This window comes from Chrysochloris asiatica, unplaced genomic scaffold (genome assembly GCF_000296735.1).
Source record: "Chrysochloris asiatica unplaced genomic scaffold, ChrAsi1.0 scaffold00056, whole genome shotgun sequence".
NCBI classification, from domain to species: domain Eukaryota; kingdom Metazoa; phylum Chordata; class Mammalia; order Afrosoricida; family Chrysochloridae; genus Chrysochloris; species Chrysochloris asiatica.
Genome location: NW_006408574.1, coordinates 8,024,690 through 8,039,701, shown reverse-complemented (window position 1 = coordinate 8,039,701; position 15,012 = coordinate 8,024,690). Strand labels below are relative to the sequence as shown.

Sequence of the window (15,012 nt, the reverse complement as noted above, 5' to 3'; positions counted from 1 at the left end):
TTTTGTTATTCTTGCAAAAGTTTATGAACTTTTTGACAATGCTATTGCACACAGTACAGACTATAGTTTGGTATAAACGTAACTTTCACATGCACTGGGCAACCCCAAACTTTGCGTGGCTCATTTGATTGCAAGATTCACTGTCTTGGGGTGGCCTACAATCGAACCTGCAGTATCTCTGAGGTCTAAAGGCAAACACTGGGCAGTGTTTAAGGAAGGCTGTGAGTAAGGAAGACTGAAGACTTGATGTCTTTGAGTTATGGTGTTTGTGGTGAATAGTATTAAATACAACATGGATTGGTAGAAGAACCAACAAATATGTCTTGGAAGAAGTACAAACAAAATACTTCAAAGCAAGGATGGTGGGACTTCATCTCTCATTCTTTGGGCATGTTATAAAGAGGGACAGTCCCTGGGGATGGACATCATGCTTGGGAAAGCGGAGAATGAGTGAAAAAGAGGAAGCCGCCCCCTCCCCCACCCCCAACAAAATGTATTTGTACAGTGACTGCCACCATGGACCAACCACGCCAGCTCCGAGGGTGGTGTAGCATAAGCGTGTTTCACTTTATTGTACATGGGGTCGCTAGGAGTCTGAACCTAACAATAGCATGCCTGTATTGGGTTTCAGCTCTATGAGCACCCTCCAAGTTTCTTAGCTTCCTGGACACTTTGTTTGGGGGGACTGCTACGGGCAGGAAGTGCCCCTCACCCTGCTTAATGGCTGGCACCCCTCGAGGAGAGAACAGTGGGAGCTAGGACAAAAGATCGATGCTGCGATTTTGGACACTCGAGGCTGCCTGTCCTGCAGATTCTCCCTTCACCCCTGTGCAGACAGCCCACAGCCTCCGACTTCAGAAGCTTTGGGGATTGTAGCATCATTGGGCTATGGACTGTTTTTATCCATGAAAGCAAAGCCTCACGTTCACTCTTCTGTTTTCATAAAAGGGGATAGGGTGGATAGGTAGGGTGTGTGTGTGTGTGTGTGTGTCCTGAGTGTGTGTGTGTGTGTGTGTCCTGAGCATCACCGACACCTGAGCTGCTTTACTTCTCAGGTTGAACTCAAGCAAACCCGATTGCCAGAGTCCATTCCTACTCATGGCACCCCCGTGTGTGCAGGATTGTGCTCCACTGGGTTTTCAACGGCTGTTAGAAACTCAAGTGTACCCTTCTTAATATACACTGTAATTCCTGAGGTGCTATAGGACCAGCACTGGACTGTGAACCACAAGGTTGGTGATTTGAGTACACCAGCTGCTCCTCAGGGTCACTAAGAGACAGAATTTAACACAGCTGTCTGTGGCAAGGAGCCCTGGGGAGCAGTTCCACTCTCCTGCAGGGTCACTATGAGCTGGAATCGACCTGATGGCCGTTATGTCTGACCAGTCTCCTCCTGTAAAGAGCTGCATCTATGGGACCCCTCAGGAAGGGTTCCACTCTGTCCCACAGGGGAACTGTGAGAGGGAACTGACATTTGGAGACAAGCTGTCTTCTTTATGTTACGGTGGTCTGGAGTGAATTTATTACAAAATATGAAATGAGCACAGTAAGCCAGCTGAGGTGGGGGAAGACAGATGCCACACGACGGTCTCCCAGGAGCAGAAATTCAGCAGAGACAAGGGCCTTTCCCCAGGGCCCACACAGAGGAAGCCTTCCCCCAGACCCGGAATCTGCACTTTCAGCATCCCAAACTGTAAGAGAATAAATTCCTATTTACAAAGCCATCCACTGTGGTCTTTCTGTCATCACAGCACTAGAGAACGAAGACGGTGCCTGATTTTTTTTTTCAGAAGCTGATCAGCAGGCCTTTCTTCCAGGGACCTTCCATCCAACTTCTCGGTTAGCAGCCACGCCTATTAACTGATTGCAGCACCCGGGGATTAGCTAAAGCCAAGGACACCTCAAAAAACAAAGAAAAACAAACACAAAAAACCACTGGAAGGAGAAGCGCTAGGCACACTATGTCCTAGGTTCTATCAGTTCAGAAAGGAGGAAGGCTGGAGTCAATTTGTTTGCTAGAAGGTTCTGCAAAGCCGCAGTGTCTGACAGGAATGCCTGAGGACCTAAGGGGGTGGGGGATGGGGTGTCAGGTGATGTGTGGAAAAAGGCCCTGAGCTTCCACCTGTTCCAACCAAGAAGCTCTATTTGGAATATTGGCTTGTTGCGTAAGAGTTTGAGAAAGGCCCTTTGGCTGTAAAACATTTAGCAGTTGGACTCTAAGCACGTCACTCGTGTCACTGAATTGTACCTGCAGACACTGCTGAGTTGATGCAGGTTTTTCTGTGGCTATTCTGAACAATGATAAAAAGAAAATAAATTACATCTATATAAAGGAAGAAATGAACTGAGCTGCAGGAGAGGTCAGAGAGAACGCCTCGACCAGCAAATGAAAACTTCTTAGACCAAACACCTCGAGGAAACGTGTTGCTGGGCCTGAGGGCTGAGAGACACCATGGTCAGCTGGCACAACACAGACCCTAAAGACAACGTTCTACACCCTACTTTGTTGAGTCATGACTGGGATCTTAAAAGCTCATGAGTGGTCATCTAAAGGACAACTATCAGTCTCTCCAGAAGAAAGGACAGTGATAAGAATGGAAGCTGCTTGAATCAATTACTCCAATGAACTAATGGACCACGTGACCATCGGTCTCCATGATCCTGAGACCAGAAGAACTAGATGGTACCCGGCCACCATTACCAACTGCTCTGAAAGGGATCCCATTAGAGGGTCCCAGAGAGAGTGGGAGAAAATGTAGAACTAAACTCAAAATTATTATTAAAAAAAAAAGACCAGGCGTGCCGGTCAAAAAGAATCTGGAAGACTCTGAGTCTATGGCCCTTGGCCACCTTTCAGGTCTGGAATGAATTCACCTCATTTTCAGCTAAGCTGTAGATGTGGGGAAAACAACACTAGTAAGGTGTGCTCACCATGGAATGGTCAACAATTCAAGATCCAAAGAGCAACATTTACCTCCAGACACAGGGGAGAAGGGCTGGGACGGAGCGTGGACTGGAACTCGGACCCACAGGGAGGAGGTGGGAGAACTGTAGTTACAGGGAGGGGATTGCAGTCATTGAGATGAAACAAAGGAAAGGATTTGTTGAACACAAAACTGATGATCTGCTGTGTAAAGCTTCATTCAATCAACAATAAAAGTTTCAAGAACAAAAGAATGGCCCTACCCTTTCTGGTGAAAAGTTGTAAGTCATTTGTACGAAGTGACTTGTCTGCGTATTTAAATTTGCAACAAAGGCCCAACTCCTTCCAGACACTGTGACACAGATATCACCAGATGATGCAAACAACCTTACTTAGAGGCCACATGTCCCAGGAACCTTGATTACACAGATAACGCTGCCACCAGACACACTGGCAGTTCACCCACTCATGCAACGCTAACTTATTGCCTGCTGGTGGGTGTCTCACATTCCCCACATGGCTCAAGATGGAAGAACAGCATCTTCGCAGAAACTTAATCAGTTGCCAGACAGCTGGCCTCAGACTCATAATAGCAACCCTCTCTGGCCTCAGACTCATAGCTCTATATGCTTTTTTTGGCTGTAATCTCTATGAAAGCAGATTGCCAGACCTTTCTTCTGCAGCACTGACAGGTTTAGAATCACCAACCTATAGGTTATCAGCTGGACACTTGATCTTTTCCCCACTCAGGGACCTCAATATGTCTGTAAGTTTCCATCAAACACAGCACAGACTTTTCAGTGAATACTGCACCTTCAGATTGGACGACACATTCCTCTGGAACCCTACCGCACCTTTTCAGAACCTCTCCAACATGCACACCAGCACAATATAGATGATACAGAGGTGACGTAAACAGGAACACGCTCGGCCACTAACAGAAAGGCTGGAGGCACTTCAGAAGAAAGGCCTGGTGATCTATTTCCAAAAGGTCATGGTCACCGACAAGCCTCTGGAGCCCAGGTCTGCTTGGACACACACGGGGTCACCATGACTGGACAGCATCCGGTTTCAGAGGTCTTTCTATCCGGCTCAGAGGCATCCTTCAGCCAGCCCACTTCCCCCCTTCTGTCCCCAGATCTCGAGTACATAGGTATCATTATCCACTGGAATTTCTTCAGCCCATTTGTTCTGGCATTTCTAGGGTGCCAAGGGCATTTATTTTTAGGTGAGATCCCCTCCACTGCTTGCCACTTTCATGCCAATCTTTCTATTCATAGGCTAGAACTCATTTGAGGACAAGCAGATTTCAGCATAGAAGTTCTCCTGTAGGGAGGGAGGAACACACTGAGAGGAGGTAATGAGGGAGACGGTCCAGCTGTCAAACCCAAGGCTGTGTTCCTGCTTCTAAGTCAGTCCTTAGGCATTGCAGGCACACAGTGTGGGGACTGGCAAATGCGTGGATCAGTCAATCCTGATTCCCCGGAGTACGTGAATGTTGCACACTGATTAAAGACGTTCTCTCTGTTACCTCTGGTGAGGTGATCCAGTGTTCACGTCCTCATCTTTCACTTGATCTCAACTTTAGTCTCCTGGTTCCTGCTTCTCCATCCCAATCAAGACAGTGACTCAAGTCATCCACAATGGCCACACGCGCCGCTTAGTGGGTGACAGGTAGAGCCCTTGCCTTCCACTCAGGAGGCCCTGGTTCCATTTCCATCTGTGGTGGGGGTAGGGGGCTGTGTGAAACCTAGATGGTAAACAGGTTTCAACAGAGCTTCCAAATCAGATGAGGAAGAAAGGCCTGACAAGCAGTTTTTGAAAATCAGTCAATGAAAGCTCTACCGACTACCATGGACCACTGTCTGATCTGCAATCTATCATGAGAACAGCACAAGGTCAGGGCGCATTGCTGTCCATTGTGTACAGGGTCACCAGGAGTCAGCGTTGACTCTGTGGACCAAGGATGACATCACTTCCTGACATCAAACCCACGGTCCCTAGGATTGAATTCAAGGACCTTACCGATTTTTCCAGATTTCTCCCAGGTAGTCACCAATGACCATCAGCTCAGGTTACACCTGCTGAGACCCAAGGACCCACGATGTCCCCGTGGCCCTGTCCAGGTTTGGTTTGGCAACGTTATCCCTGCTCATTTATTCACCAGGAGTGGGCTCAGATGTCACCTTCAATTCCTCCCTTGCTTGGCAGAACTAGATGTGGTCTAGCTGAGTCCACCGCTCATGCATACGGCAATGTGCTTACTTACCTCTCCAAAGGCAGGGCTGGACTTTATCTCTGAAATTCAGGCCCCAACGCCTGGCCTGCAAAGACTCCCTGGAGTTAGTTAGTATTCCTGGAGGTGGCCATTGATTTATGAGTCCACTAACAAAGCCAGTCTGAACTACAGACTGTCCTCCAAGGGTTCTACCCTAGCTTTTCCGAACTTGACCTGCTGGGTTACTAGTTAGACTAGTTTGAAACTAGATTTATAAAGGACAGGTCCTTAGGGTCCTATCACTTCATCTTTGGGGCACTTTGTCATTTAAAAGCACTTGTTTGTCAGAAGGATGAGGCTTTGCAGACCACGTTTTCCAGTGAGGAGGGGCCTCTGACAGATGGGGAAAGTTAGCATAGGCTAACCTGGTGTGTACTGTAGGATCAATCAGCACTGGCCTGTGAACTACAAGGTCAGCGGTTCAAACCCACTAGCAGCTCCTCGGAAACCCTATGCAGGTTGCTAAGAGTCGGAATTGAATGGACAGCACTTAATAACAGGTTAGGTAGAAGCCCTGGTGGCGCAGAAGTTTAGCAGTCAGCTGCTAACGGAAAGGATGGCAGTTCGAATCCAGAAGGTTCTCTGTGGAAGCAAAGCCTACCATTGTGCCCCCATACAAATGACAGTGGAGGAAACCTACTGGGACAGTTCTACTCTGTCACCTGGGGTTGCTGTGAGTCCAAATGCAGAACAACAATCATCTGACAGCAACAACCATGGGCGAAGCTAGACATCGGATCGGTCCGACCTGGACTTCCCTTCCGACACGCTGGAACGCCCTTGTGGGTCACACTGGCAGCAATACATTCTTGCTGGAATCTTGTTACTTTTGTAAGGTCATTTGCCTTACAAAGCCGAGCTCTGTCGAGTGAAAGTCTGAATTCTTGGTGATTTCAGGGCGGCCTCTCTGGATGGCACACATTATTCACATGAAAGTTGGTGGTGAGGACCCAACCAGCAACATCACAGAAGAAAAGGCTGGCGATCTGGTCATGTAAAGATGGCCGCCAAGACAAACCGCTGGAGCACAGCTGTACTCTGTTACGCATGGGGCTGCCATGAATTAGAACTGACTTCACGGCAATGGGTTTGGCTGGATGTTTTGGTTTTCATAAGGCCAGAACCCAGGTCCCATGTGGGGACCGGACAGTCTTCCATGGCTATTGGCCACGTCTGTGATTACCTCGGACCCACTGAGTCTGCTCACTTCTTTTCAAAGTGGTTGCAGGCTGTTTCTGGATCATTGGGGTTCTGATTTGTCATCTCCACCAGACTGCATGTCATAAAGGCAGAGACCAGCTATCCGGTGCATGTCCCCGCTGCCTAGGGCCACCGAGTGGCTTCCAGCAGAGATACGAAGAGGACCTCCCAGCCCTCTACGACCTCATCAGCTAACCTACAGTTCAGTGAGTACCTTGGCTCATGGGAAGGCTTCTCAGGGAAATCCAAGATTAGAGCAGTCTCCTAAATAAGAACCCTCTGATTCACAGTATTTGGGGGAGTATTAAATTATGAGGTCCCTGGGTGATATAAATGACTTGCTGTTAAGCAAACATCACCTCCTTTTAAGTAGCATCTCTGTACTAACAACTCCCACGGCACTTAGCAGGCATTTTCTTGCTTCACTTGGTTGTTGTTGTTAAGTGTTGTCGAGTCGGTTCCAACTCACAGAGACCCCGAATAGGCTTTCTGAGGAGCAGCTGGTGGGTTTGAACTTCCAACCTTGTGGTTCCCAGTCCAGTGCTAATCCTACAGCGGTACACCAGGAGCAACTCACTATCACTAGCAGGTCCATGTTTTCCTACAAGATGTCTGTCTCTGTGGCCTGCCACTTCATTTATTTACCGTGGCATGGTTAATGTACCTAACCAGGTGATACTATGGTATTAGAGTCTAGTTGGGGCCAGTGGTAGAAGTCTCATCTTCCATGTGGAGACCCCGGCTCGATTTCTGGCCATTTCTCTTCAAGCACAGCTATCACGCATCTGCCAGTGGAGACTTGCATGTTGCTATGATGCTGACGAGGTTTCAGCGGTGTTTCCAGACCACAACGGAGCAGGAAGAAAGGTCTGGCAATCAACTTTAGAAAGCCAGACTGTGAACACTCCGTGAACCATATGGAACATGGTCTGATCTGTATGTAACCCATCATACAGATGGCACAGGACTGGGCAGTGAATGGGGTCACCACGGATTGGGGTTGACCTGATGGAAAGTCATGGATTGAATTGTACCCCTCCAAAAATATGTGTCAACTTGGCTAGTATTATGTCACTACCCTCCATTTTGTGATCTGGTGTAAATTTATTCTACTCTGAAAATCGTTCACCTCTGAACGAAGTAAGACTCCAGGAAGGATGTTAAGGAGGCAGGCTGTACCCTAAAGGATTGTGCTGTAGGTTGTGACAACTTCTTTTGAAATTGACATCCAACAAATGAGCAGAGAGAACGACTGACTAACGCCACCAAGAAAGAAGAGCCCGGAATGAAGCCTGTGCTGTTGGCCCAGGGTCCCTGTGCTGGGAACCTTCTAGAACCAGAGGAAGATTTATGCCAAGATACATATTGATCCTTAAGGAACACTGAGGTCACAGATGTGGAGAACAACAAAGACTACCTCCTAAACTGTGAGCCAACAGAGACAGAAAGCCTGCTGCTTTCTGAATTAGAGCGGTGCTCTAAATTCACACTCCTCGCTTCCGACGTGGTGAGAGACTTCATTAAAGCCTCCATCCACGTGTGGTATTTCTATTGTAGCAGAACTGCAGAACTCAGGTAGCAAGGGAATACAGAATGATCAGGAATGCAGGACAAGGCATCTCTTTCTGGCTTCCACTGCCTCTAGAGTTGAGTCTAAGTTCCCCATCAGACTACGAGGGGCTAGGAAGAATGGCCTGGTATTTTACTTCCAAAAACCAGCTCGTGAAAATTGTAAGGGTCACACGGTCTGATCCTGTGTGTGGGGTTGCCATTAGTGGAGGGCCGACTTGACGTTTAACAAAAGCAGAGTTTAGCGGTAACCAACAGAGTTTGCAAAGGGAACCAAACTAGGATTGAAAAATGCAGAATGAAATTGATGAGATTTTTTACAAAGTCACAGTTTGTCTTTGCTGTTGTTGTTAAGTGCCATCCCGTCAAGAGACCCTGTACAGGGTTTCCAAGGAGCGACTGGTGAGCTTGAACTGCTGACCTTGCAGTTCAAGTTGACCTTGCAGTCTAGCACATTAACCTGCAGTACAAAAACTCAGTCCACACATTTCCGGGCCAGAACCTCTCAAAAAAGACAAAAAAATTTTAAATTTAAAAAATTTTAAAAATCCACCAACTCATAGTGACCCTGTAAAGGATTTCTGAGGCTGGAAATCTTTAAGAAGGCAGAGAATTTCATATTTCTCCCACAGAGCAGTTGATGGGTTTGAACTGCTGACCCTGCAGTTAACCATCCAGTGCAGACCCTACAGAGCCACCAAGGCTTCTTAAATAACAAAACAACAACAACAACAACAAACCCTCTTTGGCCAGTGGGGGAAATTACCCCTGGATCACATGTACTGGTCACCTCTACAAAAGGTATCTTGGACTCTCATGCGGTGGAACCCAAGTATTCTCTTGAGATTTATTTAAATTGGAAGAGAACAAACCAGGCAATTTGGAGTCTATTAGCAATCTATCCGGAAGACATCTATCGGTACTGGTCTACTACGCGAAGCTCTCCCATGACAGGCGCACTGAGGACCATATCTTCAAGCATTTGATTTCTTACAGGCTAGTACGTGAGGGTGGTTTCCTAAGAAAAGGTCAGTCTCCAAGGAAATGTGGTGATGACTGGGAGCCATTATCTTGATCACTATTTCCTCTATTGAAAAAAATGACGTGACTCAAGTTGTGTGGATCATAGCAAATGGTCTAAAGATGCCACACACAGTCTCCACACTTCCATTCTGTGCTCTGGTCAAAACCCAAGGGAACAGGGTCAGGTTCTGACTTGGTTTCTCAATCTTATGGTGACGCTCTACTCTAGGGCATCTTGTAGGTCTTGTCAGTTGGATCCCTCTTCCAGAGCAGAAGGATTCAACTATTATTCATCTCCTTTAGTGTGCCACTACTAGCTGAAAGGTTGGTGGTTCAAACTCACCCAAAGACACTTCAGAAGATAAGCCTTGTGATTTGTTTCCAAAAAGGCAGTCAGTCTTGAAAGTCCTGTGGAGCAATTCTACTCTGTACACACAGGGTCGCTATGAGTTAGAATGGGTTTAAACGCCAACTGACAGCAACAGAGCTGGTCAATGAAAAAGGAAGAGAGAAGAAGAATGGATGAGTTTGCATTGTGGTGTTGAGAAAGAACAATGAATATACTATGGACTACCAGAAAGACAAGGAGCCATGGGAGCGTAGTAGATTACGAGCTGGGTTGCTAACTGCAAGGTCAGCAGTTCAAATCTTCCAGTTACTCTGCAGGAGAAAGATGGATTTCTACACTCTCATAACCATTTATAACCTTGGAAACCCTATACAGGATCACTCTGAGTTAGAACCGAAAAACAAACAAATCCATCTTAGAAGAAACGTAACCAGAATGTTCCTTAGAAGCGAGGTTGGAGAGACTTGGGCTCGCTTTTTGGGAAAGAGCAAACACAAGAAAAGAATGTGATCCAGTACAGGGTCAGCCCAAACCAAGGAGATCTCCCATAAGATGGACTGATGAGATGGACTGACAGACAGCCGCACCTATGGACTCACATAGACCAACGATCAGGAAGATGTTCTAGTGCCATTTACTCCAGTGAATTCAAGATTATGGTTACTCCGTTTGTCCCCACAGGCAGAACTACTTTGATCAGAACTTGGCTCCTTTGCTAGTGGCCATGGCCCAGATGACCTTGGCTAGCCTTGCAGTGTGTGGTACTTAAGTCACACATTGGGCAATTTGACTTAAGTTGGCCTTTCAGCATTTCTTAGGTGTCAGGGGACTCAAGCTATAAAAACAAGGTCAAAGTGACACAGGACACTTTAGCTAAATGCCACATCAACCAGGTAAGAGGGCAATGTGGAAATCAAATCGGCTTAAGACTTTAAGATCCTGTCACTGCCATTAAAGACTTGGTCAGTGACCTTCATGTAAAGTCTGCTCACAGGCTCCCCCTTCAGTCTACATGAGGATTCCTATCAGTGAGATGCCTGCCCTAGGTATTCTCTGAGGACACAAGTCTCTTTGCCCTTCCTTACCTCTCCAGGGCTTTTAGCACTGCCAGTCTCCACCGACCCGTCCCGTAGGAAAGGCCAACAGCCAAGGGATCTCCAGTACCAATAGTAACTAGTAATAACAGTCATGTATGGAAAACTCTTCCACAAAACTGTGCCTCTTCTAGACTCTGGCCTTAAAGAACGTATCCTAACTTTGACCCCGTTGGCTGGAGGAAATGTACTAGAACCCCCATCTTTTCCTATCAGGCATGATACGACTTGAACTGACTATAGCAATTTAGGTTCCTTGCCAGAATCTTAGGGTATACATGCTCTTTTCCTAGAATATTCTAAACCAGTTCTATGAGTGTGTGTTGAGGGTGGCATGGTGAAAAACAGTAGCAAATATAGAAAACCAAGGCCAGGAAGCTGGCCCATATGCCTTGGGGCTATGAACTTAAAGCAGGGCAAAGCTGGGTTGACTTGTTCCCAACTCCCAAGTCCCTCCCATTCAGAAAGCATGTGCCTGCCTGCCTACCTGCTTGTCTGCCTTGTTGTTGTTAAGTGCCGTGAAGTCAGTTCTGATTCACAGCAACCCTGTATGGGGTTCTATGCCGCCCTTGCGGTTCAAACTGACCTTGCTTACCCTGCAGCGTCTGTGTGGGTTCTCTCTCCCACTGTTCATGGCATGCCACGCATCTCCCACATGACAAACATGAATGGAGGGGACCCTTAGTAATCACATGCAAGGTGAATAATAGCTTCAATAAACTAATTTTTTTTTAATGCATAAAATATCAGACAATGGAGTCCTGGTGAGTCACTATAGGTTAATGCGCTGAAATACAGAGTCGGTTTGGACCATGTGGTTGGTGGTTCAAGCTCACCAGCTACTCCGCAGAAACCCTATACAGGGTTGCTATGGGTCCGAACCGACTCAACGGCACATAATAAGAGCAACAGCAATCAGACAACATGCTTAATATCATAATCAAGTGAAATTTTACTGCAGATTATTAAAAAATGGTCACAGCAATATTTGACAGAGAACTGCTAGACATTCAAGTGGAGTTCAGAAGAGGATGTGAAATGAGGGATATCATTGCTGACGTCAAATGGATCTTGGCTGAAAGCAGAGAATACCAGAAAGATGTTTAACTTGTGCTTTATTGACCTTGAAAAGTCATTTGACTGTGAGGATTTTAGCAAATTATAGATGACATTACATGGCATGGGTATTCCAGAAGATTTAATTATGCTCACCTAGACCAAGAGACATCAAGGGGATGGTGGTGGTTATGTGCCATGGAGTAGGTTCCGACTCATAAGCGATCCTGTATAGGGTTCCGAGGCAGTAAATCTTTATGGGAGCAAAAAGCCTCATCTTTCTCCCATGGACTCGCTGGTAGTTTTGAACTGCTGACCGAGAAATTAGCAGCTCGACTCGTAGCCACTACACTACCAAAAGTTCCTTCAAGGAGATACTGAATAGTTTTAAATCAGGAAAGTTGTGTGCTTGGGCTCCATCCTTCCACCATACTTAGTCTGTATGCTGAGCAAATAATCCGAGAAGCTGGATTATATGAAGAAGAATGTGGCATCAGGATTACAACCTCAATATGTAGTTGACACAACCTTGTTTGCTGAAACAGAAGACTTGAAGCAGTGACGAAGATCAAAGACCAGAGCCCTCAGTATGGGTGGTACCTCAATGTAAAGTAAACGAAAATCCTCACCACTGGACCAATTAACAGCATCCGCATAAACAGAGATAGGTTGGAATTACCAAGAATTTCATTTTATTTGGATCCACAAAAGCCAAGAAATTAAAGAATGTATTGTGTCGGGTAAATCTGCGGCAAAAGACCTCTTTACAGGGTTAAAAAATAAATAAAGATGTCACTTTGAGGATTAAGATGTACCTGACCCAAATCATGGACTCTCAAATGCTTCATATACATGTGAAAGCTGGACCATGAATTAGGAAGACCAGAGAAGAATCCATGACATTGAATTATGTTGTTGGTGAAAAACACGGAACGTATCATGGACTACCAGAAAAACAAGCAAACATGTCTTGGAAAAAGTACTCATATAGTCAGAATGCTTCTTGTGTTGTTGTTGTTAAGTGCCATCGAGTCGGTTCCGACCCATAGCGACCCTGTACAGGGTTTCCGAGGGTGTAAATCTTTACGGGAGTAGAAAGCCTCATCTTTCTCCCACGGAGCGGCTGGTAGTTTCGAACCGCTGACCTTAAGGTTCGCAGCCCAATTTGTAACCACTACGCTACCAGAGCTCCTTAGAATGCTTCTTAGAAGAGGCATATTATTAGGAAAGGCCAGTCCCTGCAGGAGGACATCATGTTTGGTAAAGGAGAGGGTCAGCATAAAGAAGGAGGCCCCCAATGACTGCACAGTGGGCTCACACAGAGGATGGTGCAGAACCAGGAGGCAGTGTTTTGTTCTGTTGTGCATGGGGGTCACTATGAATCCCAACAATCTCAATGGCACCTAACAACAACAACAATCCAGAAACCGACAAAGGAGCCCTGGTGATGCTAAGGGTTAGGCACTGGGCTGCTGACCACAAAGTCAGTGGTTCAAACCCACCAGCTGCTATGAGTAAAATTGACTGGATTTTTAGCATCCTACAAGGAAAGGTAAAATGACACTGTATATTAAATTCAAGGACTATGAACCAACAACATGCAAGGAAAAAATAAGTTCAGGCACAGTACCTAAAAATGTCAGCCCAGACACAACACCATGCCAAGGTGCTATTTAGTAAGCTCGTTTCGTTTGTCCACTAATGGTGGGCTCTACAAATAGGAAGAGGGGCTTGCTTTCGGTTATTCCTGGCTTTTTCTCCCTAGCAAGAACGGTTGGAGAAGTCAGTTCTTTCGCGTTTCCCTTAAACACTGCTCAAACTGCAAAGTCAGGAGTCAGCGCAGCGCCATATGACCAATCCAAACGTGATTGTAGGGGGCTGAAGAGCCAGGCCCAGCTTCCAGCTTCACTGGGAACACCCCGGGCAGGCGGCAGGCCTGAGGCTGAACCCCAAGTATCGCCAAGCAGCTTGAGCAGACTTTCAAGTTTGCTCTCCTTTCGGGAGATGCACGTGACTGCAGGCAGACGGGGGTGGGGGTGGGGCTGATACACCAGGAACAGGAGAATGAATTCTCAGGGCCCTGCAGGCTTTTGACCCCAATTCTCTGGACCTGCCAAGACAGCTCATGGTGTCACAACCTCTTCAGGGACCCGCCAGGATTTTGACCGCACCCCTTAGAACCGAGCTTCCTGTCCCCTGCCCTGAAAGTTATTGCGGCCCCAAGGTGGTCTTCCAGTGAGTAAAGATCGGTCCCCAGGCCCGACACCCGACAGTGACCCGCGGCTCTCAACAAGGTATAGCCACACTTCAGCGCCCCCAGCCCGCGCTCCCCGGTTGGATCTATTGTTTAGAAGGAAGGCTAACCACCGGCACTAGACTTGGACTAGATTCCTTTGGGGGTAACCTCCAAGCAAGTGAGGCTCAGCCTACTAACCTGATTAAGTCCTAATTCCCAATGCCCCTCCCCCGCTCAGCTACACCGGGGACCCCAGAGGAGCTTCCATACGCGCCTGCGGGGTGGGAGGGGAGAACAGTTGTCCTCCAGGGGGAGACCCTATTTAAAGTCTCACTCATCCCCCCCAACCCCCCAGCCAGCACTCAGAAGAGGCCCGTAGCCGGCGGAGCGCAGGCCGGGTGGGTGCGCAAGCTGCGAGATGCTAGCAGCTGCCGCCCCCGGAACGTGCGCCTGCCCACGGCCGCGGGAGACCGTGGTGGTCCCAGCCAGCTCCCCGCGTCCCTGGGGTCTCCTCCCCTCGCCCACTGCCCACTGGCACCTTCCCCGAGGCAGAGGAGCGTGCCCTGGGGTACAGTCACCGCCTGGGCCCGGCCCTCTGCCTCCTTCCAAAGCCGCACGGCGGAGGAGGCAGGACCATTGTTTCGAGGGCTCGGGAGCCCAGTTCTCCGGGCCCGCCGGGCGGGGAAATAATAGGACCGAGCCGCGGCTTTGGGGAGCGGGTGGAATGGAGACTAGTTAAGACGCGACTTTAGGGCGCCCTGAACCCCATGTCTCTCAATCCCCAGAGCCACGGCACTGACAGCTCCCGGGCGCCACTGGGGGCGCAGAGAGATGTCTGGGGAGGGGGGATACGCGGGAGCCCCCAGCACCCCAGGGCTGCCCAAGGGGGGGCGCGTCCTCACTCACCTGTTCCGGTGGCGCCGCTTCCCTGGGGTGCCCAGCTCAGCGCCAGCAGTAGCCAGAGCGCCCAGCGCGCGGACGTGCCCATGGTGCCCGCCAGGATGGTGCCGCTGCCGCTCCGCACAACAAGTTAGCAGCCTTGGTTAGGAGGAAGGAGGTGGGGGGCGGGGCGGGGAGGAGGGGAAGGACTTCGAGGGGACCGGGAGCGGTGGAGGGGGTGGGGGGAAGAGAGGGCACCCCCTCCCCGCCAACTTGCACAATCTCCTCCCCACCAGCCCACCCTCCGGGCTGCAATCGCCGAGAGAGCCGGGCCTGCTGGCAGCAATAAGGCAGGCGCTGCCGAGCAGGGGCGGGACGGGGGGCGGGAGGAGCGCCCAGCAGCGC

At 48.5% G+C, this 15,012-nt stretch overlaps 1 protein-coding gene across 2 annotated transcripts in view; it reads right to left on the bottom strand.

The window, feature by feature from the left end:
- Nucleotides 1-14,816, bottom strand: part of VLDLR (very low density lipoprotein receptor) — a 51,847-nt gene extending 37,031 nt beyond the window's left edge. For both annotated transcript variants that reach the window (XM_006863742.1, XM_006863743.1), the window contains exon 1: nt 14,635-14,816. In XM_006863742.1, coding sequence (XP_006863804.1) covers nt 14,635-14,716 — 82 coding nt within the window. In that variant the 5' untranslated portion in view covers nt 14,717-14,816. The remainder of the gene's footprint in view (nt 1-14,634) is intronic.
- Between the last annotated feature and the right edge of the window lie 196 nt (nt 14,817-15,012).